This window comes from Psammomys obesus, unplaced genomic scaffold, assembly GCF_907164565.1.
Source record: "Psammomys obesus unplaced genomic scaffold, mPsaObe1.curated_primary_1811, whole genome shotgun sequence".
Classification (NCBI taxonomy): Eukaryota; Metazoa; Chordata; class Mammalia; order Rodentia; family Muridae; genus Psammomys; species Psammomys obesus.
The window spans coordinates 3,152,821-3,176,183 of record NW_026591086.1 but is presented as its reverse complement, the minus strand read 5'-3'; the positions used below and the strand labels follow the sequence as shown (position 1 = coordinate 3,176,183).

The 23,363-nt window shown below is 40.3% G+C and overlaps 2 protein-coding genes across 12 annotated transcripts in view; one reads left to right on the top strand and one right to left on the bottom strand.

Annotated features, from left to right (window-relative positions):
- Ints9 (integrator complex subunit 9) overlaps nucleotides 1-9,552 on the bottom strand; it is a 92,234-nt gene extending 82,682 nt beyond the window's left edge. Inside the window, exon 1 of the mRNA XM_055609916.1 lies at nucleotides 9,433-9,552. Within this exon, the coding sequence (XP_055465891.1) occupies nucleotides 9,433-9,441 (9 nt within the window). The 5' untranslated portion in view covers nucleotides 9,442-9,552. The remainder of the gene's footprint in view (nucleotides 1-9,432) is intronic.
- Nucleotides 9,553-9,949: 397 nt separating this feature from the next.
- Nucleotides 9,950-23,363, top strand: part of Hmbox1 (homeobox containing 1) — a 131,576-nt gene continuing 118,162 nt past the window's right edge. For all 11 annotated transcript variants that reach the window (XM_055609573.1, XM_055609569.1, XM_055609568.1 and 8 more), the window contains exon 1: nucleotides 9,950-10,224. The gene's annotated coding sequence lies outside the window, so the exon portion shown is untranslated. The remainder of the gene's footprint in view (nucleotides 10,225-23,363) is intronic.

The following is a 23,363-nucleotide window of genomic DNA, read 5'->3' as shown; positions in this document are numbered from 1 at the left end:
TGCAAATCAAAAGTACTAGATAGACATAGGATGGCTATCACTAAAACAACAGCTCAAATATTAACAAGAAGTGAAGTAATCAGAAGCCTTGCACATTACTGATGAGATTATAAAATGATGCAGATACAGCAACTATTGAACATACTGTGGAGGCTCCTCAATAAGTTAAATTCAGAATTCTGGGAGATTAAATAGTTTCATTTCTGAGCACATACTGAAAACAAAAACTACACAAAAGCGAACTGAAAACAAGGCCTTGACCAGGTATTTGTACTCACAGTATCTGAAGTAGACAAAAAGTCTGATTAGACAGAATGTTGTCTACACCACAGAACATTACTCAGACTTTAAGGGAATTCTGACATGTGTGACAACATGGATGAATCTTGTAAACACTGCCAAGTGAAACAAGCCAGACAGAAAGTGCACAATGTATGACTACTAATGAGGTACCTAGAGCAGCCAGATTCACAGGGATAGAAAGACAACAGCTGACAACCAGAGGCTGAGGGGAGTGGAAAATGGGTAATATTTAATGTGCATACTCCAAGAACATTCTAGAAATGTATGGCCATGGGTGTATAACAATGTGAATGTACTTAATGCCATTGAACTGCTTGCTTGAAAGCGGTTAAATGGTACATATAACATTGTGTTATGTTTTGTTGTATCTTAGCCAAGACTGCACAAAGATGTACAACAAGTGTAGTTGGACATGCCAATTGCAATCTTCCCACAGCTGGGCATGGTGGTGAAAACAGTCAGACGCAAAGGACTACACAGTATATAAACCAATTCATATGAAAAGACTGGAAAAAGTAAGTTTCCAGTCACAGCGTATACTAGAGGCTGCATGGGCCCAGTAAGTTGACTGATAAGAGGCACGGGGATCTTTTGGAGAAATAAATTTTGATGATAGGTAAATAACCCCGTAAATCCACTAAAAACCAATATATTTGACTCTTTAAATGCATGTGTTTCATGACACATAATACATCAATAAAGCTGTTTAAAATATGAAAAATAGGTAAGTGCTATAAAATCCTTTGTTAAAACTACCACTTTATATCCCTATTTCCACATACTGGAAAAAAAATGTGGGCAGGAAGCCTTAACTAGAAGGCCTAATGATGCCACCTCAGTTCCTCTCCTGGTGCTGGGTACATGCCCTACAAAAGCAACTTAAGGGAGGGCAACTTATTTTCACCACTGCTCAAGGTACAAACCATTATGGCAGGGAATTTATGGCAACAGGAGCTTAAAGTAGCTGTCCTATTGCAGGACAATCTGGAATAGAGAGGGACAAATGCATGCTAACTAGTGCTCAGTTGGCTTTGCCCATTTTGTATAGTCCATGATCCATGTCTACCCCCCAGTAAACAAGTCTTCCCTTCTTGATCAATACAATACAATACAATACAATACAATACAATACAATACAATACAATACAATACAATACAATACAATACCTAATAGACATGCCCAGAGGCTCATCTTGAGGAACCAGTTTGCCTCCATCTTAGGCTTAAAAGCCATCTTATAGTAAAAACAAACTAGGTTTATTCCTGTTTACTGCCTGTTCCAGGAATGGCAATCATGTCTTTGTTTCAAAGACATGCAACCCTAACTTTAAAGAGGGTTGTTCTGGCTACCTTGTTATGACTACCTGTTTTGTTTTGATAGGTCATTATGACTAACCTGTTATGTTTATATTCTGCTCTTGTAACCCCACCTATTTTGCCTACCAAAGCTCCCATTTGGAAACTCCTTACCCTACACTATAAAGACCTTGTCTTAGCTGGGCATGGTGGTGCACGCCTGTGATCCCAGCACTCAGGGAGGCAGAGGCAGGCGGACCCCTGTGAGTTTGAGGCCGGTCTAAGAGTCCAGGACAGCCAGTGCTACAGAGAGAAACCCTGTCTCATTTCCAAACCAAAACCTCAAAATAAGCAAACAACAACAACAGCAAATAAAACCTTGTCCTCCTCACATCTAATGCTGACCTCTCAACCCCCTAGACGGAGGTAGCCTGTGTACAAGAATAAAAAAGCTTGCTTTAATTAATTGCTTGATTTAATTAATTTGGCCATGATTTGGGTTGGTGGTTGTTCTCCTCCCATCTTTGGGGTTAACAATCTTCCAGGTGATTCTAGATTCTATCAAGCTGACAACAGTCACTAATTATCACACATGCTTTCTTCTATTTTAATAAAAAAGGGACATATAAATTGTACTTAGAAAAAGATAGTATCTGCTTCAGTCAAAAGTCTAAAATTTTGATGTCAGACATTGTTATAAACGTTCTCCTTTTATAAACATGAATTATTAAAAATTAGCTACCTTAAGAGCAAAAGGGGACACCAATTTCACAATTTGTACTGAAGGGATGCCTTTGTGAACATCATCTCCATCTTTGTGGAAGCTAAAGATCACTTAATTCAGCTTTCAATAAACTTAAACATTTCAGATCTTTAAGCCCATATTGGACACATAACTAACATGGAGTAATTTAACTTGCTTTTCTCACAATATGGTCTTCATCTTGGTCAAAGACTATCCTGGGGTTCTCAAGTTGATTCTTCTCTTAAATGTTTTCTCTAGGGCCTGGAGAAAGGGTTAGTAGTTACAAGCACTTGTTCTCGCAGAGGACTAGGGTTCTAATCCCCAGACACAACTGTCTGTTACTCCAGTTCCAGCAGATCGGATGCCCTCTTCTGACCTCATTGGGCACTATGAATGCACTTGGTACAGGGATATACATGTTGAAAAAACACTCATACATATAAAATAAAAGTTAAAAATCAATAAAAAGCTGTCTTTAGTTTCTTATCCTTTCTGTCTCTCTCCTATTTTCTCTCAGAACCCCTGGCTTCTGCCCTCTTTGTAGTCCCAACTAGTATGTCAACTCATGGCTTCTGGCTGGCCCTTTTTTAGAAGCTTGGAAGATCTCTGCTGCTCACATCCCTTGCCAACCTGCTTGATCCCATAATTCTGTTCACCTTAACACCTAATGTTCGCACACTGGCATTTTCAAAATAACAGTAGAGATCTTTTGAAAGTGTCCTTTGAAGATTGCTTATGGCACCACAGTATTTAGTGACCTGTTTGTTTAGTTTAATGAGGGAGGGAGGCAGAATCTTACTACATATCCCTAGCTGCCTGGAACTCACTATGTAGATCAGGATGGCCTTGAATTTGCATCATTCCTCTTGCCTCTGCTTTGAAAGTGCTGGGATTACAGGTGTGAGTCCTCATGTCCAGATATACCACGGTTTTAACTGATGAAAGTGCCCCTTTCTGGGAGGTCTTTCCATATCTACAATCATTACTATAGGTATGTTCTGCTAAATATGAAGAAAGTCTGGATAAGGGGGAAGGATGGAGGAAAAGAAATAGTTCTATTACTAAGAAAAAGGCAACAGCTTTCTTACATACTACAGAATAATGAAAAGCTAAGGGCAACTAGACATTAGTAAAATTTTAAGAAGGCATATTACTGGCCACAAGTAAAACTAAAATGTTTACTATTTTATTACAAGAATGCTTGAGCTAGTGATCAACAACATATCTAAATCATGGCACTCGCTATAATACTGTCTGAATCCTATAGCAAACCCAGTAAGCTATATATTCACAAAGGTAGGAAATGCATCTATTTTGCTCTGTGCAGTATACCAGAACCTTGAACAATGCCTAGTACAAAGGAGGTGTTCAAGGAGATTTGTTAGGTAACTAAATGAGTGAAGACGGAGATGTGAGGGATGGTTTTTTCCTGAATCTTTGTGGATATATAGCAAGCCAGGAACAAATTTCCCAACTGAGTCTGGAGGCCAGACTGTACCCTCCCTGCTGTGAGCTGTCAAAAACACACTGCTGACCATCAGAAAAAATGGTAAAGGGCTATGGATAGTCAGGGAAAGCCACTCGGGCACAAGTGTCAATGTTATCATCACCTCTGCTGGAGTAGCACTGCCTTAACGGAGGAGCCACAGTAACAGATGGCCCGCCCAATCCCCTTCAACTATTGCTTCCTGGAAAAGTCTGCTGTCTATATAGTTTTTGCCTTGTTAACTATAAAAGATCTGCTCTCAGAGAAGCAGTTTAGGATTCTGAGATGCAAAATGTCTACTTTTATCTCAGGGCACTACTGTTCAAGGTGTGTTGTATAGCTATATGCCACACAGGTCTTTTTCAGAGCTTGAGGAAATTAAGAAAGGAAGACATCTACCTTACTGGGCCTGTGATAAAAGTTCTACCTTTCAAAAGGCTTGACATGACATTACAACAGAGGGACACGGGAGGGCGCACTGATCAACCGGAGAGGAGAGACAGAACTGCCTGCTACCAGGCTGACACTCTAACAGTCCAGACTGCACTACATGCAGCAAATTCTGATGAGATTTTGAAGGACTATCATTCGCAGAAAAAAGATGTTCTGTTCTGGATTCAAAATCAAGGAAGCCAAAAGAATTTGTCACCCTGTAGAGGAGAAGCCAGCGTTTTTGTATACAGGTGAGGACCAACCACACCCTAATCCCTAAGGATTTGTTAGATGACCTTGGGGTAGGATCTGCTGTTTTAAACAAAGACCATCTACATAATCTACAACTGCACTTTGGAGTTCTGCTAGTCCTCCATTGAGTGAGTACATAATCTACTTCTCTGTTCCATCTGCTTTCCCAGGAAGAATGAATGGTGACTTAAGTTCGAATAGGTAAAAATAAAACTGTTTTGCACAACAAGCAGCCTAGACCTTAGATGCAGTTTGTGGCCTTTCCAAGTTTTAAATCTGTAATACAATAGTTCTGTGCAATTCCCCACCTGGAGTCCAGTAAGTACAGTAAAACGGAGGTCAAAATGATTTCCTTGCAGGCCTTCAAAAGGAGAGTGACAGCAGCTGTCAAGAGTCACAGTTGCAGAGGCAAGGTGCCTCATTCACAGGAGTCCCATTAATCCCAAAGTACCATGCAGGTTTGTAATTCCATGCATAGATCTTTGGGGTCTTTTTAATGCAATAGTTAAAATGGAATTCTTGAAACTTTGAATGTTAAGGGTATATTGTGGTTGCATAATAAATGCGAGTGGACTGGATAAGTGTTTAGATTTCTGTCAGTCACTGGAACTAGCTCAAAAGGCTCCTGTGTTCTGAACTCCATACTAGTTTGTTAGGTGACGTAAGTAGTATGCAAAGGCAAGGTGCGTTTATTCTTCAAAAATTTATCAAAACGTTGGGGTCACAATTTCACATGCATGCCCAAGACATGAATGTAGGCTCAATTTAAAGACAGGGGATTTCCCTGGTCTGCTTAGATAATCTTTTCATTAATTGGTTGGTGCTGATCTAGGGTTTGGGGGTGTGGGGAGGGCAGACTTCATGGCGTGTCCAGGTAACAAGGTGTGCCCAGGTAACAAAGAGTGCTAACAAACAGTGCGAAGGTACAATATCATTTGGACTAGCTACACAAAGCATTTCTAAATAACCTTAAATTGGATTGGTCAAGTGCTTGGGGACTTTTCAAGGCAGTTACTAGATTATTGTTTCTGATTTTCAGGGAGGTTATTGAGTTATTGTATCTTGTTTCCATGAACTGTACTTTTGTTTTCTGAGAAACAGAAACTCAGGCCTATTCAGTCTGAAGCCAATTTTGAAGCCTGTCATGGAGTCAGTCTGGCTTATTGAAAATTATTCCCCTCAGTTCATTCACTTTAATCTTCACTTACTTAAATGACTAGACTCCTGACCATTGTGTTTCAGGCTCACTTGCTGTCAGTCTGCTCAGGGCATTTCAGGCTAAGGTCTTTGGTGACTTGTCTCAGCATTGGCTGACCTGACCACTAGGGTCAACCTGATCAGGCTTAACTATGCTCTAAAATGTGCCAACTGAGAAGATATATTTCCAATTTTCTTATCTCTCCTAAAATGATTGTAATTGGAAATACCAATGAATTCATTTTGTTAAACAAAGCTGCCTGAATAATGATAATATTATAAATATAGGTAGTCATTAAATCCTTTGAGTTAGGAACTCTTCAAACATTATAATGGCAGTCAATGTCTTGGGTGCGTGTGTGAAAAGCCATCAAGAAAGTGAAGAGCAAGGAACAGGAGAGATGGCTCAGTGGTTAGGAGCACTGCTGCTCTTCCAGAGGACCTGACCTGGGTTTGCCTCCCAGCACCCACATGACCGCTCCCAGCTGCCTGTAACCCCGGTTCCTGGCGATTCAATGCCCTCTTCTGTCCTGCCCAGGCACCAGTCATACACATGGTGCAGAGACATGTATAGCGGCAAAACACCCATGCACACAAAATAATAAAATACATTTTAGGAAAGGAAGTGAGGTTCAAGGGGCTGGAGAGCAGTGGGTTTAGCAGTTAAGAGTACTTGCTGCTTTTGAAAAGGACCGGGGTTTGGTCCCCAGGACCAACATGGGTGGCTTATAATTCTAGTTCCAGAGGCCTCAACATCCTCTGTGGGCTCCTGAATACACATGCTGCACACAAGGACAAACAGGCACTCACTTGTGTACATAAATGCAAATAAATACTTAGAAAAAGAAAGTGAAGTGCCAAGCTAGAAATCTTTTGTTTTGTTTTATTACAAGTTAATATTAAATCCTATCAAAGCAGCTGTTTGAACAGGTGAAAAGCAAATATAAAATCCAACTTAAGTGAAGAGTCAGCTGACACCTGTGGTCCCTGCACCAGAAGGCTGAGAGCCGGAGGACTGCAGCATGTCTGAGGTCAACTGAGCCAGGTAGTGAGTTCCAGGCCAGCATGGGCTGTGGAGCTCCCATTTCAAAATAAAAACAAAACCAAAAGAACACTAGCTTCACTCAGCTGGTATGATATGGGGCTTGGTAGATTACAAAGGAGGTTTTTAAAACCTTAATTGTTTTACCAGTAAGTTTTTAAGATGGTGTTGAGCATAGTAGCACATATATGTGATCCTGTCATTGCAAAGGCGGAGACAGAGTGATCTCAAGTTCTAGGCCAACACCAATAACCATTTAAAGTTTGTAACCAAAACAAACTCCAATTTAAGTTTAACATTCCTCAGTCTGTACTCCTCTAAGAGTTGGTCTAGCACTGTGCTGCTGCTGTGCAGGTGCTCCTGGCCCTGGCCCTACTGAGAAGCAGATTCCTGCTTTGTTACTTTTAGTCTGTTTAAGCTGGAGTCTCTTTCTCCACTTCCCCAGAGTATGTTCCTCCACTTCTACACAGTATGTTCCAAGCCAGAGCTACATAGTGAGACCCTGTCTCGAAACAAAGCAAAACTAAAGACACAATAAAACAAAACGGAATCCAAACAACCAAAACAAAACAAAAACAACACCACCAGGACCAAAAGGAAGAAATGTGTTTAATTGGCTTATACTTTCTAATCACAGTCAATCATGAAAGGAAATCAAGGCAGAAATAAAAACAGGAACTTGGAGGCAGGAACTGAAGCAGAGGCTGCGGAGTAACACTATTTGCTACTGGTTCCCCACCGCTAGCTGAGCTGGCTGTCTAATCAGCTTCAGCAACATCTGCACGGGGACAGTACCACCAGCTGTGGGCTGGGCCCGTCCACATCAATCAAGGAAACGCCCTACAGGCTTAACAATGCTGTTTTCTCAAGTGAAGATCCTCTTCCCAGATAACTTTAGCTTTGTGGAGAGTTGATAAAACAAACAAACAAACAACAAAAACTAACCAGGACAGAAGGTTTTATTGAATTCCAAGTGCCAGTGAAACAAACAGCTATAAAAACATATTAGTAAGAAGTCAGGAAAACAGAGCTATTCAAGGAATGTTCATTAAAGGAAAAGAACCAGTGAGATGTGTGGCTATTCCTCATATGCTGTATTCAGGAAAAGCACTTTGGAAAGTCTCAACTCAAAGACAGAATTCATTCAAAAACATGTACATGTTTCACAATAGAACTCATTATGCATTCTAGGCAACCATGCTGCCACTGGCCCAAGTACACCTCTAGCCCCTATAATAATGATGATGATGACTAACTTACCAACCAACAACCAACCAACTAAACAAACAAGCAAACAAGAAAACAAACACCACAGCCAACCTCACATTCCTAGAGCAATACAAAGTTAAAACCTAAGGACCTGAGAAAATTTATTCAAACCCTTTAGAAGGCACAGCACACAAGTTAACCGACTGAGAAACTATTTTTAAAACCACTTTGGTACACGGACAGTAATTATTGAAATAATTATGGGAACTACACTTGATGTGAAAGCAAAGAGAGTGTTAATTAGAACACTTTTTTTTCCTTGGTGTCAGCTTTTGATTCTGAAAGGAAAAGGCTAATTTTTAATTTGTTCCTTCACCACTTTAACCTCTGTTTGTAAGTCAAGCAAGAGTTTTATGAATAAAGCAAATAACAAAACAAAAAATAAACTCTGATACCCTCATAAAGAAGTTGTTCTGAGAGGTAGGCAGATCTCTGTGAGTTTGAGACCAGCCTGGTCTACAAGAAGTGTTCCAGGATAGCCAGGGCTATACAAAGAAACTCTGTCTTGAAAAACAAAAAACAAACTGTTCTGGAATAAACGTTTGCCCATCACTTCTTTCCTAAACAGAACCTACCAAACATGCTTCACTCTTTATTGAGGACATTCATCTCCACGTAGTAACTATGAAGGTTCTACAATAAATTGGCATTGAGAATGTGGTGTATAAAACATTGAGAAGAAGCATTTCACACCTGCTTTCAATTTCCCTTATTATTCAATTACTTATCCCATTAAGCTTGAATAAAATGACTTGTTAGAATGGCATGCTCTGTAAAATGACGCAAAGCAAATATCTGAGAAGTCCGCCTGTAAGCCAAGTGTCTGAGTTTTGCCACGCTTCTCCAGGAGGCATGTTTTATCTAGAGCCATTTATTTCACGCAGGCCCAACACTGGAATGCTTCAACACTGCTCTAGCTAAAATCCTTCAAGAGCACCCTCTAGCACCGCTTTCTCTTAATTCGAAACGCAAGAGTAACAGGACATTTAATGAGCGATGAACTTCTGATAGCTCCTACTTTCCGTTCAGATCGAATCCGGCACTCAGGTGGTCACTAAGTGGAAAGAGGCTGATGACATATAAATATAACTCCCAGGTGCAAGCTGAGAAACATGACCAAACCAAAGTTTTTAAGCCTATTTTTAACTCGAAGGTGAAGAAATGTAACATTCAGCTTCATGTTTGGCCAAAGAGACCTGCCAAACAGTAATGAAGACCTTTTGACAGATGCAGGGTGTGTGGGATGTGTGTGTGCAAGAGGGAATTCAAATCTAAAGCGCAAACCCCAGCTTGCCACAGTCCACCTCACTTTACGGCTGACCTCTCTCCGTGACCAGTCATGGTGGAGGCGACAGAGTCCAAAGGGATACAGCATTATCTTTGCCCTCTGACTTAGTAGCGGAAACTCACCAGTTTCATATCGGACTCTTGGTGGTTCAATACCAGTCTCTTCACTTCTCAAGGCAAGGAAGGGTCTTCCGGTTCAAGCTCCATAGCCGAGAGCATCGCGGGACTTGGAGTCTTCCTTTCCACGCATTTTTTGGAGCATCACGGGAAATGTATTTTTATTACAGGCATCATGGGACCTGTGGGCGTCTTTCCTTTTCCTCCCCTTTCTCTCTAAACCGCCTCCTTCCGTCCGCTCAAATTCATCTCCGCCGCCAATTCATCCTTCCTTTCCATCCCAGCATGATATCATGTCCCTCATCTGTGCCTGACATTCATGGTGTTCTGGGATATGTAGTCCGCACGGCTTCAGCTCCCGGCTTCCCTCCTCCCGGTGGGAAGGCGTATAGTCGCAGTGCCTGCTGGAAGCTGTAGTTCCCTAGGGTCTCAGACCCTCAGCTCTGCGCTTTCCCTCTAGGGAACCTGAAACTACAACTCCCAGGGATGCCCGGCGGCAGCAGGTGGGAGCGGGGCTGTTGCTATCAATATGGCGGTTGTCAGCCAGACAAAGACAGTCAGTCTGATGTGATTGAGACAAGGGAGGTTTTCAGGGGGAGACTGGGAGATAGGAGCCTCCCCTCCCCCATCTGCTCTTCCTGTGCAGGCCTGGAGCCCTCCTCAGCCCCTCCCGCAGGGCGCCCCGCGGTGAAGATCCCCTCCCCCTTCCGCCTTCCTTCCTCCCTCCCTCAGCCTGGCGCTGGGACGCTGGGGAGGGGGCTGAGCCGGGTGCAGAGAACTCCCAGCTGGGTTTCCGAGGTGAGTGGGGTCGTTTGCAAGCCGGACTACCTCAAGTCACTTTCCTCACTTCTCTCATTACTTTCATGGGGTAAAAAAAAAAAAAAAAAATGTTTTGGACGGGCTTAGGGGGTAGAGAAAGTGAGTAGGCGCCACAGATGGGACTCTGGAGTGGTCAGGTTGAGCGCGGGGGGGGGGGGGGGGGGGGGGGGGGGGCTCCGGGGGGGCGGCGGTGTGCGGGCTGTGGGGTGGGGCAGTTTGCGAGGGGCGGGCGTGGAGAGGCGCCGACGGCTCCGTAACTTCTCTGGGCTCCACGGCCGGCGGAAGGTTTGAATTCTGGAGGTGGGGTCTTTCTGCTTCGGAGTTAGGAGAAACTGAGGTGGTTTCGAGGTGTGCTGGTTTGCTTGGGGCGGGGGGGGGGGGGACGCCTCGCCGTGTTTTAAACTGTGACGTGGACTTGGGTCCTGGGCTCGTCTGGAAGGAATGTCTGTAGATGGTAAGTTAGCTAGCTGGAGTCGGAGATGAGCGGCCTGGGCTTGGGTAGCCTGCGTGAGTCCCGGGCAGGACTTTTTTTGGTCTGTGGACCTTGTGCAGGGGTTCTAGGGGCTCAGCAGCCCGGTCGTGTCTGGCGGCCAGCTCACACTCCGTGCCCTCCTCTGGGTCAGTCTCCACCCCAAACTCCCGGCAGGAGGACCGTACAGATGGTGTGATGTAAAGATGCATCTTCGCCTCCTCGAGTCGGCAGCTCAAGGTGGGAAAGGAAAAGTGTCTCTTACTATTTTATCCCGGAACCGTGTTTTGGTTACACTGGAGGGGCTACTTTGAAAGGAGTCCTCCGCCCACCTTCACCCCCGAAACAGTGAGCAGAGGTGTCTTGTCATCTTCGTGCACCGCGCCTGGCCAGTTAGTTAAAATTCGGGGAAGTGGGGTTGGGAGTCTCGGTGCTGAACGCCATCCGCATCTGTGTCTGCTAATGAGATCGAATGTCTGCTGTGTGCCCTGAGGTAGACAGGGCGACTTCATTTTCGGAGTTGAAAAAAACTGTTGGAAATTATTTGAGGGGAAGAGGGTTGTCGGTGCGCTGAAAGGCGCTACGTTGTGTGTGTGTGTGTGTGTGTGTGTGTGTGTGTTCTTCTTCTACCCCACCCTGTTCTGTCTCACATTTGCTTGAAAACTGGTATGGAAGAGTGAGGAAGCTTGGGGTGAGGAATGCACTCAATCGTAAAGATACCCGCTACGTAAAGTTGAATGATAAAAGTGATTGCTATTTTTATTTTTGTCTGAAGCTTAAAAAAAAAGAAAGAAAGAAAAACATCGTGTGTTATATAGGGTGTAGTCACGCGCTCCTTTTTCTGGGGACCTGCAGATAATAGAAATCTTTGCCTTCTCTTTTGCTATCTTTCCTTCGCTTCCTCCCTCCCCCACCCCCTTCCTTCCTTCCTTTGCACAGAACATTTCTCTTCCCCCTGGGCATAATACCCCCCTTTTTTTTTTTTTTTTTTTTTTTTTTTGCTTAGTTTGTGCTAATGTGGACTGTGCTGTTTGTGGTTTCACTATAAAATGCATCGTTAAGTGAAAAGGACCCGAATTTGTTGTTATTTTGCATTTATGCCACAAGTAATTATCAGGTCAGGTTTGCAGTGCTTTGCATTAAACTTATTAAAATTGCACGGCTAAGTTGCTAGATCTGGTTGAATTATGCTTAGAAGTCAAATTTGGGAAATTTGATTTTATTTTTCAATTTTCAATTAGGGTTGGGATGAAACATCTCCTGTTTCTCACAGTCTTGAATATTTAATGACATTACACCAGGAGAATTTCAGATCATACATTTTCTACTCCCTCAGTCCAAAATACAACTTCTTCCATCACTCTCTGATCATTTTGTGGTATCATAGATTTTTAAATAACTAAAGGAATAATCATTTACATTTCAGCTAGAGTTTGATGTATTTACACGTTTGGTCAAGGATGTATTAGTTCTTGAATGTTTCATCCAGCCGGGGGCTTTTCGATTTCATAGCATCTGAGAGTCACAGAGGTATACTGGGGTTTTATGTTAAGTTTAGTCTTTGATTTGAAATTTCTGCTCTTGATCATTCCCACAGATAAGAGGATTGTTTTCATGAGGATTGTTTTCATGAAGTTGAGCACTCTGTATTTAAATTGACCTGAATAGAATTTTGTATACAGGATGTGCTGTTCCAAACTGAGCCTTTGATTTGTTGAAGAACAGAATTTTCAGAATTACTTGTTTGAAGCTTTATCTTAACCCGAAACATTAATTTTCAAAAACTGTAAGAAAATTTCATTTAACAATGTGATAGTTGTTTACTTGTGTTTTTCTTAAATTTATTCTAGTTATGGAATTTTTAGATGCTTAGTAATCTTTTTAGATATGACATACTAAAATGTTCCAACCTAGAAAAATGAGCATTTTTTTTTCCCTCTATCCTTTCCTTGAATCACTTTTTGTTTATTTTCATCAATGGAAATGTGATGTTATTTATGGGAAAAGCATCTGTTATAAACTTTCTCTGACTAGTATTCTGGTAAAAATGGCTCCATGTACACCAAATATTCCTTGCATTCTTTGGGCTGATTTTGTTGCATTTTGAGCACTGGGGCATTAAAATGATGTAAAGCCCTTGCTGCAGGCTAACGCATAAAACATCCTCAGCATGTGGAAGTCATACGGTTTATGAAAAAAGTGGAGAACTAAGGCATTGGTGCCTATCCAGCTTAAAATTTCATCCCGTAACTGTAAAAACATTTATTTTAATCTGATCATTTCTTTAAAAAAAAAAATATGACCTTTATTTTACTGGAAGTTGAAAATGCAAGCTGTTTTTAGCAACCTGCTGCTAGTTCTGTGCACAGCATATATGCAAATGTGTTTAGCTACAAAAGTGCATCAAGGAAAGGAACCTTTAGTAATGTGTTGAATGCCCTTCCAGAGGCCTCATTTGCACAACAGGGTGTATTTTGTCTTTTAGCCCAAGTAGAAACTTAATATCTCTTTTAAGTTATTACACACATTGTAACAAAGATCTCTTTCTTTCTTGCAATTTTATACCAAGTGTTGATGGCTTTTCTTTCTTGCTTTATTGTATATTGTATATTAATTTGTTGTTTTTAAGTTTCTTTTTCTTTTGTGTCATGTTAGTTCTATCTCTAGTTTCAAAGTTCAGTTGGATACCTTTTTCTACCAAAAGCAGGTTTACTTTTGGGCTCATCTATTGAAGCTTTTCTATTGTTTTTGTATTCTGTTCTTTAAACTTGGCTTATTTCTTTTGGAAATTGTAAATTTATTATAGAATGTTGTTTTTCATAAATAAGTGTTACTAAAATGGTGAACACTTATAGATTAGTGTTAAAAGCACCCAGTAAAAATGTGTTTGAGTTTGTTCATTCGTTCCTGCTCTATGTAGCTATTTTGGCTTCCAGAATCTTACTATTCTGTTCTTTGGCTAGATTTTTACTAGTTTTTCTTCTTTCAATTTTGTACAACTTTATACAAGACTTTTGTGAATAAAAAGTATAGCATATCTAGAATGTTATATATGCATATTCATGTATGTAATCAAATATATATGAGGCGTGTGTGTATCAGACTTACAGCGATAAAATCAACCTGACCCACACGTAGCAGAGACCACCACCATTCATGCTGTTCACATTACAGAAACGTAAGAGTAACCACCATTCATGCTGTCCACATTACAGAAACGTTGGAGGCTTCCTTATCATTATAAACCATCATTTTAACAGAGTCTGCCAAACTACAGTTCTCTCAAATGGAAGCCTATCGGTCTGACATTTTTCCCCAGCTAGTACTAAATAATTAGTGTGTGACTCAGATTTCTAGACACAGCTGTGCCCAAGATGGCCTTCACTTAGACTGAGGACCCATCCATCATCAGTGCTCGAGTAAAGACTCTCTGGTGAGCACAGATGTAAAACTTTTAGGTGTTAGTTAATCACTGTTTATGGACTCTTATGATTCAGAAACGACATTGTGGCTTTGTTAAAATCCATTCGTAAACAAAGGAAAAAAATTGCAATTTAAATGATTTCTAAAACAATGGTTTAGCTTTGTTGTGCTGGGCTTATTTATTTACTTATGACTCTTAAGACAGGTGCACCTGACTCTTCTTGAGTGATGAAATGATTCTAGTTCATTCTGAGGCCATTTAGATTTTCATTAGGTTGTATGAGTAAAATATTTACTGGAAATATGTCCTGAGTAGGTTTTTTTTGTTTTTGTTGTTGTTGTTTGTTTGTTTTTGCACTGTGACACAGGTTGGGGTCAAATGGAAAAAGGAAACTCAGTTGTGAAAATAACTCAATCAGACTTGCCTGTTGGAAAGTCTGTGGGGCCTTTTCTCAGTTGCTAATTGGTAAGAGGAGGGTTCAGTTTACTGTGGGCAAAGCCACCCCTGGGCAGGTGGTCCTCTGAACTATAAGAAAGCGTGCTGAGCAAGCCTTGAGGAGCAAGCCAGTAATCAGGTCCCTTTGTGGTCTCCACTTTTTTTTTCCGCCTGCAGCCAAATTCCTGTCCTGCTTGAGTTCCTGTCTTGACTGTTATGTGGAAGTATAAGCCAAATAAACCCTTTCCTCCCCAAGTTCCTTTCAGTCGTGGTGTCTTTATCACAGCAATCAAAAGTAAAGTAAAGTAATAGTAGTTCTGTCCATCTTTTGTCCAGGGGCCCATAGATGATGTATTAGAACCATTAGTAACATTCATGTTTAAGTATGGAGGTGAAGGGAAAAATGACTTCAGTGAGTGCAGTTATGTTCTTTTTGCGTTTATTTATTTATTATGTGTGAATAAACACACTTGGCATGGTGCACACATGGATTTTAGAAAACAACTTGCAGGAGTTGGCTCTCTCACTCCACCATGTTCTGGGGATTGAACTCAGGTCTTTGGGCTTAATAGCAGATGTCTTTACTTCCTGAGCTACCTGCCTGCCCAGGATTTAGTTTTTATACAGAGAAAAGTCAAATGTGGGTTCTGCTGAGATGAGAACGAAGTAACAGTGAAATTATTTGCCTTGTGATTTTGATAAGGAGTAGTAATGGTGTTAAATCCTGAGTCTCTTGCCATCTGCGTACTCTATTCTCTTGCTGTTCTCTTAATTCATTGTTTCTGACTCATTACATCAGTCTCTTAACTAATCTTGTTGTATGCAGTCTTTTTTTCATTAGTCATTCCACACTGGTACCTGAGGGATCTTGCCAAAGTAAAATGTGAATTTGATTGTCAGCCATACTTTTCCTGTAATTCTTCAGTGGCTCTGCAGCCTTTCAAATAAATTCAAACTTTGAGTCATTCCACCCGTGTCAAAACCTTGAGCCAAGTGATTGAAATGTCTCTATCTTAGTTTCATCATCTGTAGAATGGGGATAGAAGAGAGCCTACTTCATAGGATTACCTCACATAAGCCCTTAGACTGTTTTTGCTGTATCATGTCATTCATAAGGAGCTGCAAAAATATTACAGCACACTTTCCTTTTCATTTAGTTTCCCCTGTTGGTTATTTTAGTATGGTACAGAGAGAGGAGGGAATATCTAACAGTAATAGTTTTCAATAAAAGTGTAAAATTAAGATGAATTCCTACCTTCCTACCTTCCCTTCTCTTACCTCTTTTGAAACAAGGCCTTGTTCTGAAGGCAAATTGGCTTGATCCCTTAATTCTCTTTTGCTTCTGACTGCCCCTGTCAGAGGTGCTCGCTACTATTCCCAGCACCGAAGCAGAAGGATGCTAGCTTCTAGTCAATGTCATGTTGGTCTTGGTGTCAGTGCAGACTCGCCAGATGGATTGGAGCTTGTGTCATAGTCTTATTTTGGACCGTGAAGGAAATTAGTTTCAAAGAAAGTACTTTTGGACTTATTTCTGGAGAAATAAATTAAAGATTTAAAGAATAAAAGAGAGAGATTTTGATACTGCTACTCTTAGTTTGGGTACCATCAAGATTTGTCAAGTTAAAGGGTAGTTACAGGGCTTCTTATCTTTAGCTGTGTGATAAAGAGAATTTTTAAATGTCACAGTTCCATGGTATTAACACAAAATAGGTCATGTGATTTTTGTCTTTGAAATTTGAGGTATTTTTAATTGTCAGCATTGATAATTTGCTTTGGGAAAAAAATGCCAAAGAATGAGCTTGAAGTTGTTTCCCTAGCAAGAATAAGATAAATATCAGTGGAGCTTCCTGGGAAGTCAGATTCATCCTAGCAGGGCTTTTAGCTACCGGTGGTTTCATTTTCTTCCTGATCCTTTTTTTTTCTCCTTGTATTTATTTTGTTTCTGCTTTTCTTATGTATACTCTAAAATAAATATTGTTTTAATTAGAAATTATTTGCCTCTAAAGAGAAATTGTTATGAGGGTATAGCTGTTTGGGGTTGATGGAAACTAGATGTTTGTTTTTTTTTAATTTTAGTGTGTGTGTATCTGTGCACACATGTACTTATTGCCAGGGTGCATGGGTAGAGGTCCAAGGAAACTAGACCTTAAACACGAAGAACGCGGTTAGGGATCCCAGATGCTAGTCTCTGCCTTCTAGTCTGGAATGTATGGTTTCTTGTCTCAGCTTTATTCTGCATGCCTGCTTCATCTATTTCTCACTTCCTCCTTATGCTCTGTCTGCCTTGCTGCGTTCTGTAGCCTCCTCTTCCCTTAACACTGACTGGTGTATTACAGATGGGTGTGGTTTGCTGTGTGCTTATGGAACTGATTCTTCAACCAAAGCTTACCTGGTGGTGATGATAGTGTGGTTCTTGGTTGACAAGAGAGGAATCTGAATGGACTGACAGTGAGTTTCATGTCTGTCCCTATTCCTTGAGGGAAGAGGGCGAGTGGAACACAGAAGGGCATCATCTGTAAGGGTACACTTGGCTGTTGTGTGCAGTGTGGTTCCTTGATGGGATTGAACAGGGCATTCATACACACCACGTCAGAGAGTATATGCTGAGCTACTTGGTGATACGCAAATGAGTTCATTGTCTTCACTCTTTTCTTCAAGGATCAATTTGTAAGAAATGGCAAAAGACCCACACTGTGTTTTAGCATTTTTTTTTCTTTTTTTTAATGCTAGTCATCTCAGGCAAGCCTGAAAGATGACAGAACAGCACTGCAGAAGTAGCTTGTTGGGTGGTGGTGGCACAGCACGTGGGAGGCAGAGGCAGGTGGATCTTTGTGAGTTCAAGGACAGCCGGTTCCAGGATAGCAAAGGCTGCACAGAGAAACCATGTTTCGAGAGGAGAAAGAGGAGGAGGAAAAATAGATTTAATTAAAGCAGCTCTTTGCTATTTCACATTAAGTCCAAAGGGAATGAGGAATGTTAGATGATTTCCTAACTATTATATCAACTATTATATCACACTTACCTTCTATAGAATAACAATTGTTTCCTTATAAAACCTCTTTTGAGTCGGGAGAGATAGTTCAGGGCTTAAGAGCACCTGTTCTTCTAGAGGACTAGAGTTCAATTCCTAGGTTCTACATGGCAAACTCACAATTGTTTATATCTCCAGTCCTAGGGGATATGATGCTCCTTTATAGCCTCCTCAGGCCCTGAACACATGTGGTGCATAGACATACATGCAGACAAAACACCTATATTCATAAAATAAAAACAAAAGGAAAAGATAAACTTTTGTGGTAGGTCAAACAAACCAGTACATTTATACCTTTTCCTTTGAAGCAACAAATAGGGCCTGAGCTAGTAAATCCTTGTTCTGCAGAGATTCAGCAGTGGAAGAATTGATATGTCTGTTCAGTGTAGTATCCATCAACCTTATGTTACATTATGATATAGAAGATCATAATACATAGGAAAGGAACTAGAGCTTTTTAAAGTTAGTATGAATTTCAACACTGAAAACTCTAAAGCCACATTTAGATTATTAGAAATCAGCTTGAGAATTTTAGACACACAAATCAAGCATAGTCAGCTAAGAGTCTAGAAGAACCCAGTCCAATCACAAAGGAAAGGAGCTAAAGCAATTGGGAATCAAATGTTGTAAGCAAATGGACTGCACCAAAGGAAGGGGACCTCAGTTTTTATATGGAATAATTGCCCAGAAAGAGTATTAAAATCTTATTTTTTTGAGTGCTACTTCCAGACTTTTAGAATCTGGAATGAGCTCAGAAATGTGACTCCTTTAAACATACTAGATAATTTTAATAGATATAAGACACTCATCCATAAATATACTAAATAATTGTAATTGATATAGGAGTCTGGGAAAATGCAGAGAGTGTAATGCTTGTATCTGAGGTAGTTGTTAATATCTGTAGTAAATTCTTTGTTCTGCTATGTTTTTGCCTTATTTTAAATAATGTGTGCTCATCTTCTCTAGTTGCTTATGCTCTTAAATTCTGACATGAAGAGTGCTTGGGGTGAGCATACTTTTCTAGATATTATGCTTAACAGTATTATGCCCCCAAGCATTTATTCTTCTGTGGCTACTTCATCAGCCCATTTCCTTAAGTGCTTGTGTTTATGCACATAAACCCAGACACATACACAGAAGAGCTGTATCTATAAGGTACATCACTGTTCTCAGGGACTTGATTATTTGATTATTTCTAGACCATTGAGCTGCTGAGGAACATGGACTTTGGAGCCAGATTGTTCTGATGCACCTCTGATCTCTACAGCTTACTCTGTGTAAACTTCCATGTGTTTTAGTATATTCATCTGTAAGCTGGGGTAAATAACAGTATCTTTTTGGGGCCAGTAAGATGGTTCAGCTGTTACTGGTGCTTCCTTCAGGCTTGACAACCTGAGTTTGATCTCCAGCAACCACATGGTGAAAGGAGACAGCCAGATTCTGAAAGTTGTCTTCTGACCTCTACATGTGTGCTGTGTGGCACATATGTGTGCACACATGTAAAATAAGCAAGGAAATGTACTTGAAGTAGTTTCAAACTAATAGAATTCTTGAGCTTCTGAAAACACTAACACTGGGCTTATGGTAGTCGTTGGCACAAATTAAAACAGCGCTTCGTTACTAGTGGTTCTGTGTGTCTGTCTCCAGGATCTGTACGCCCTCCTTAACCTCTAGGATTCTTCTGTAGTGCAAGCAATACCTTTTTAGCTATGTTTTCTCATATGTGTTTATTCTCTTCTCAATTTTCTTTATGTGTAGGACTTAATTGCATTTCACATAAATGCTTGTTGAGATCATTGCAGCATAAAAGCAGCCTTCCTGCCTCTTATGTAGCACATAGCATCCTCAGAATGATTTTCACTGGGCTATTGATAATCATCAAGTATGGACTCTACCAAAGTTCACAGTGTTCTCTTTGACAATTTTGACTCCTGTGTTTTTTAAAGCTTCTAGTATTTCCTTTCCCCTTTAAATAACATCTTACTTCCTTATCTCTAAAGATGTTTTCTGTGATACATTTAGGTGAGTTATCCCTCCCATGTTTTCCACAGACCCCCTCTTAATAGTTGCCATGTTACTCAGTTCACATGTTTGTATATCCTTGTCTTACCAGTTAGGATCATATTTAATAAAACCCAGTTAAGTCCTTCCCCCTAAGGAGACATTTTTCAGTATATTTTGACAAGCTTATGCCAGTGCATTTACTCTTAAGCGCTGTTTACAGACTTACGATCATAACTTTTCATGTTTACTTTTAAGGCTGTTGCATTTTCAGTAGTTCAGTCTTCATTCCCTGTGTCTGAACTGGATTCCTATCTTTACTCTCCTGTTGATGGAATCCTTTGTGCTACTTGCTTTCTCACTCATTTTCACATATATCAACTCTCCATTGTCTAGCCTCTGCTGGATGTGTCATTGTGTTTTCTCATTTAAAGACCCGTTTCAGTTTTTTTTTTTTTTTTAATTTTTGGACATCATAAATAAATGAGCAGTCATTTATTTTGACCATCTACATGCTAGTGGACATTAAAACTTCTGAAGTTGACGTGTAGTAGCCTCTTTTGGAAGGCCCTGCAGTGGCCTTAACTGGAAATGAGACCTGGTAGGCAAGGGAGAGTAAGTGTTGTCCTTGTGTGCCTCTCCCACATGCTGGGAATTGTTGTTCCTTCTGTTTTACTTTATCCCTTTGTTTCTTCAATCTTTGCTTCTTGAGCTGACCTGATAATCCCGTGCCTCTGTCTTTGTGTCAGAAAAAGATAGGAAAAGGTGAGAATTGCTGAAAATCAAGTAAAGCTGTCTTTCTTGGCAGTTTACATGTTGAATGATTGTGTTTTGGCTTCCTGGTGAGTAGACAAAAGTTGGCTTTAATGAACAAGAGTGGTTGGGTAATGAAAACACAATGAGTTTATTAAAAAAAATCATTTAAAGGTGACTTCCTAAATATTTTATTTTGATCAGAAAATAGGGCTGTTTGTTCACATTAGCTGATATGGAGCTGTAGCTCTCAACTGGAATAATTGGACAGTGCTTGCAGGCCATTTTGGTTGACACTACTGGAGTAAAGGTACTATGGTCACCCAGTGGGCTAACACTATCTCCCCATCCCAACGAGAATCATACTTATGATCATAACTTTTTGTATGTATGTATGTATGTATGTATGTATGTATTTTGATTTTTTTGAGACAGGGTTTCTCTGTGTAGCCTTGGCTGTTTTGGACTCGCTTTATAGTCCAGGCTGGCTTTTGAACTCATAGCAATCCATCTGCCTCTGCCTCCCTGAGCTGGGACTACAGGTGTGTGCTACCATGCTCAGCTCTGTATTTATTTTTAAGGCATATATCTAACAGCGATATCAGAGTTCAAAAACTTGTTCTTGGGCCACAGTCTGGTATTACTGGAATGCGTGGATTGGCTCTGTGTATCAGTTTGTCTTGCATACACCGTACATTTATGATGTCAATTTTTATTTTTATTGAATGAAGGTTTTTTTTTCTTTTACATTTTTATTTTATATGTGTTCCTGCATGTTAGTCTGTGTACCAAGTGCGTGCAGTACCCACAGAGGCCAGAAGACGGTGATGACCCTCCTGGAACTGGAGTTAGAGTGGTTATCTGTCATGTGGGTGCTGGAAACTGAACCTGGGTCCTCTGCAAGAGTGGCCAGTGCTCTTAACCCCTGAGTCATCTCTCCAACCCTAAAATGAAGGAAGATCTTAAAGACACAATCTATGAGTCATATTTTAATGTTTTACTCCCCCCAAGTCTTTTACAGTAGTCTCACATCTATTTTTTTCTTGTTTTCAGTAAACTCTCTTAAATTGTGTCAAAATATTTAACTTTTTCTTTTGTCTACTTTTTGTAGAAACAAGTGCTCCAGCTTGGGTTTTGCAAGTTTAGGCAACGTGTAATTGCATCCCACCACAGCTGGGGTATGCAGAGTAAGGAAAGCAGCCTACACCTTTGGCACACAGGCGAGTGTGTGAGGTGCTTGTTTTGTGTAAGTCAGGTTTCTCTAAAGGAACAGCTTATAGAATGAAGACATGTGTTAACGGGTTTAGAATGGTTCACATAGCATAGGCCAGTCTAGGTAGTCCAACAATGACTGACATGCTGGAGAGGCTGAGAGGCCACTTGCTGCTCGGTCCATGAGGCTGGGAGGCCTCAGTACTAGTCTTGTCAACTGCTCAGAGGATTCCTGGGGAGCTGCTGGTATTCATTCTGTGTTGGAGGCCTGAAGAAGTATGTTCTAATATTGTTGAAAGAATACAACAGGATAGATGAACTTGCCAGCAAGAGTGAAAGCAAGCAGCACATAGCGAAAACTTCCCTCTTCTCTATTCTTTTATCTTTTATCTGGGTCTTCTTGCTTCAGATAATCTGATGAAGAAAGAGTCCTTCACAGTTATACTCCGTGGCCTTTTAGCAGATTCCTGATCTGGTCAAGTTGAAAATCAAGGTTAGCTAGTGCACTTAGCTTCTGTTGTGAGTTGTTTTAGGAGGAGTACCTAGATAGCATGATTATTAAATGGAGGTTAGCCAAGAGCTTATAAGTGAAGAAAAGAAACTGAACTGTTGTTTTAAATTGTTCTTAAAATAAGTTTACTGTCTATTTTTTTTTTTTTTACCTATTGAACAAGCCCTCCTTGGGTAAGGACAAAACAAACAAAGCCCTTTATAAGCATGCAGTGACTTTAAATTACAAGTGCAGTGCTTTGGTAGGATTCTTGAGTGCATCAGGGAGGAAAAGGGACAGTGAAGTTGCCAGTTAATCTCTTTAAAAAAAGAATGATGTTTTGGTGATTGGTTTGTTAGAGAATCGTTATTTGAAGTAGTCAAACCCTTGTCTATCTTAGAGGTTGTTAATTTTTTTTTTTTTTTTTTTGGGTTCCAGTGTTAAACCTGACAATTGTGAGGAAAACGACCAAATCCATGATTGTCCAATAGAAGCAAGCTTCGTTTTGGGGTGCACCTTTGACTAGCCAGTCTGGCCGCCTTTCCCTAGGTCGGGATTTTAGATAGCAGCCCCTGCTGGCCTCTTGACTTTCCTTTTATGGGAGAGATAAGATGTTTACTGGAAGAGAGAGAGAGATGCTGTTATACATTGTAAGAAAGATACAATGAAAGGGAAGGAACAAGGGTAAGGAAGCAGGTTCTCAAGTTTAATATAAGTTGAAAAACATGTTTTGCATTTTGCATCAGATTTAAGAAACAGGAATCTAATTCTTAATTACAAATAGAAACCTTAACTTTCAAAGACTTAGCACAGGACAGATAGGAACTTATTCTTTAACTACAAACAGAAACCTTAACCTGCAAGGATTTAACACAGGACAAACAGGAATTTACTCTTTAACTGCAAACAGAAACCTTAACCTGCAAGATATATTGTTTCTGTTTCTGTTTTGGGCTCCTACTAGTTGCTTTCCTGAGGGTTTACTTATTTAGTTACTTCTTTTTCTGTTACTTGGAATGGAATCCAGTGCTAAGAACACACTCTTGTTTTGAATTATATTTAATTGTATGCTTCAGATGATACTACTAACTGGCCTTGTATCCTATTTGATCACTATTTTAAGTCCAAGCTAACTTCTATGATTTTTTTTTCAGCATTACCTTTATTTAGACCTTTGTATATTGAACACCATAAACTATTTTTCTGCCTTACCAAAATATTTTTTCTTTCTATCTCTATCTATCTATCTATCTATCTATCTATCTATCTATCTATCTATCTATCTATCTATCTATCTATCTAT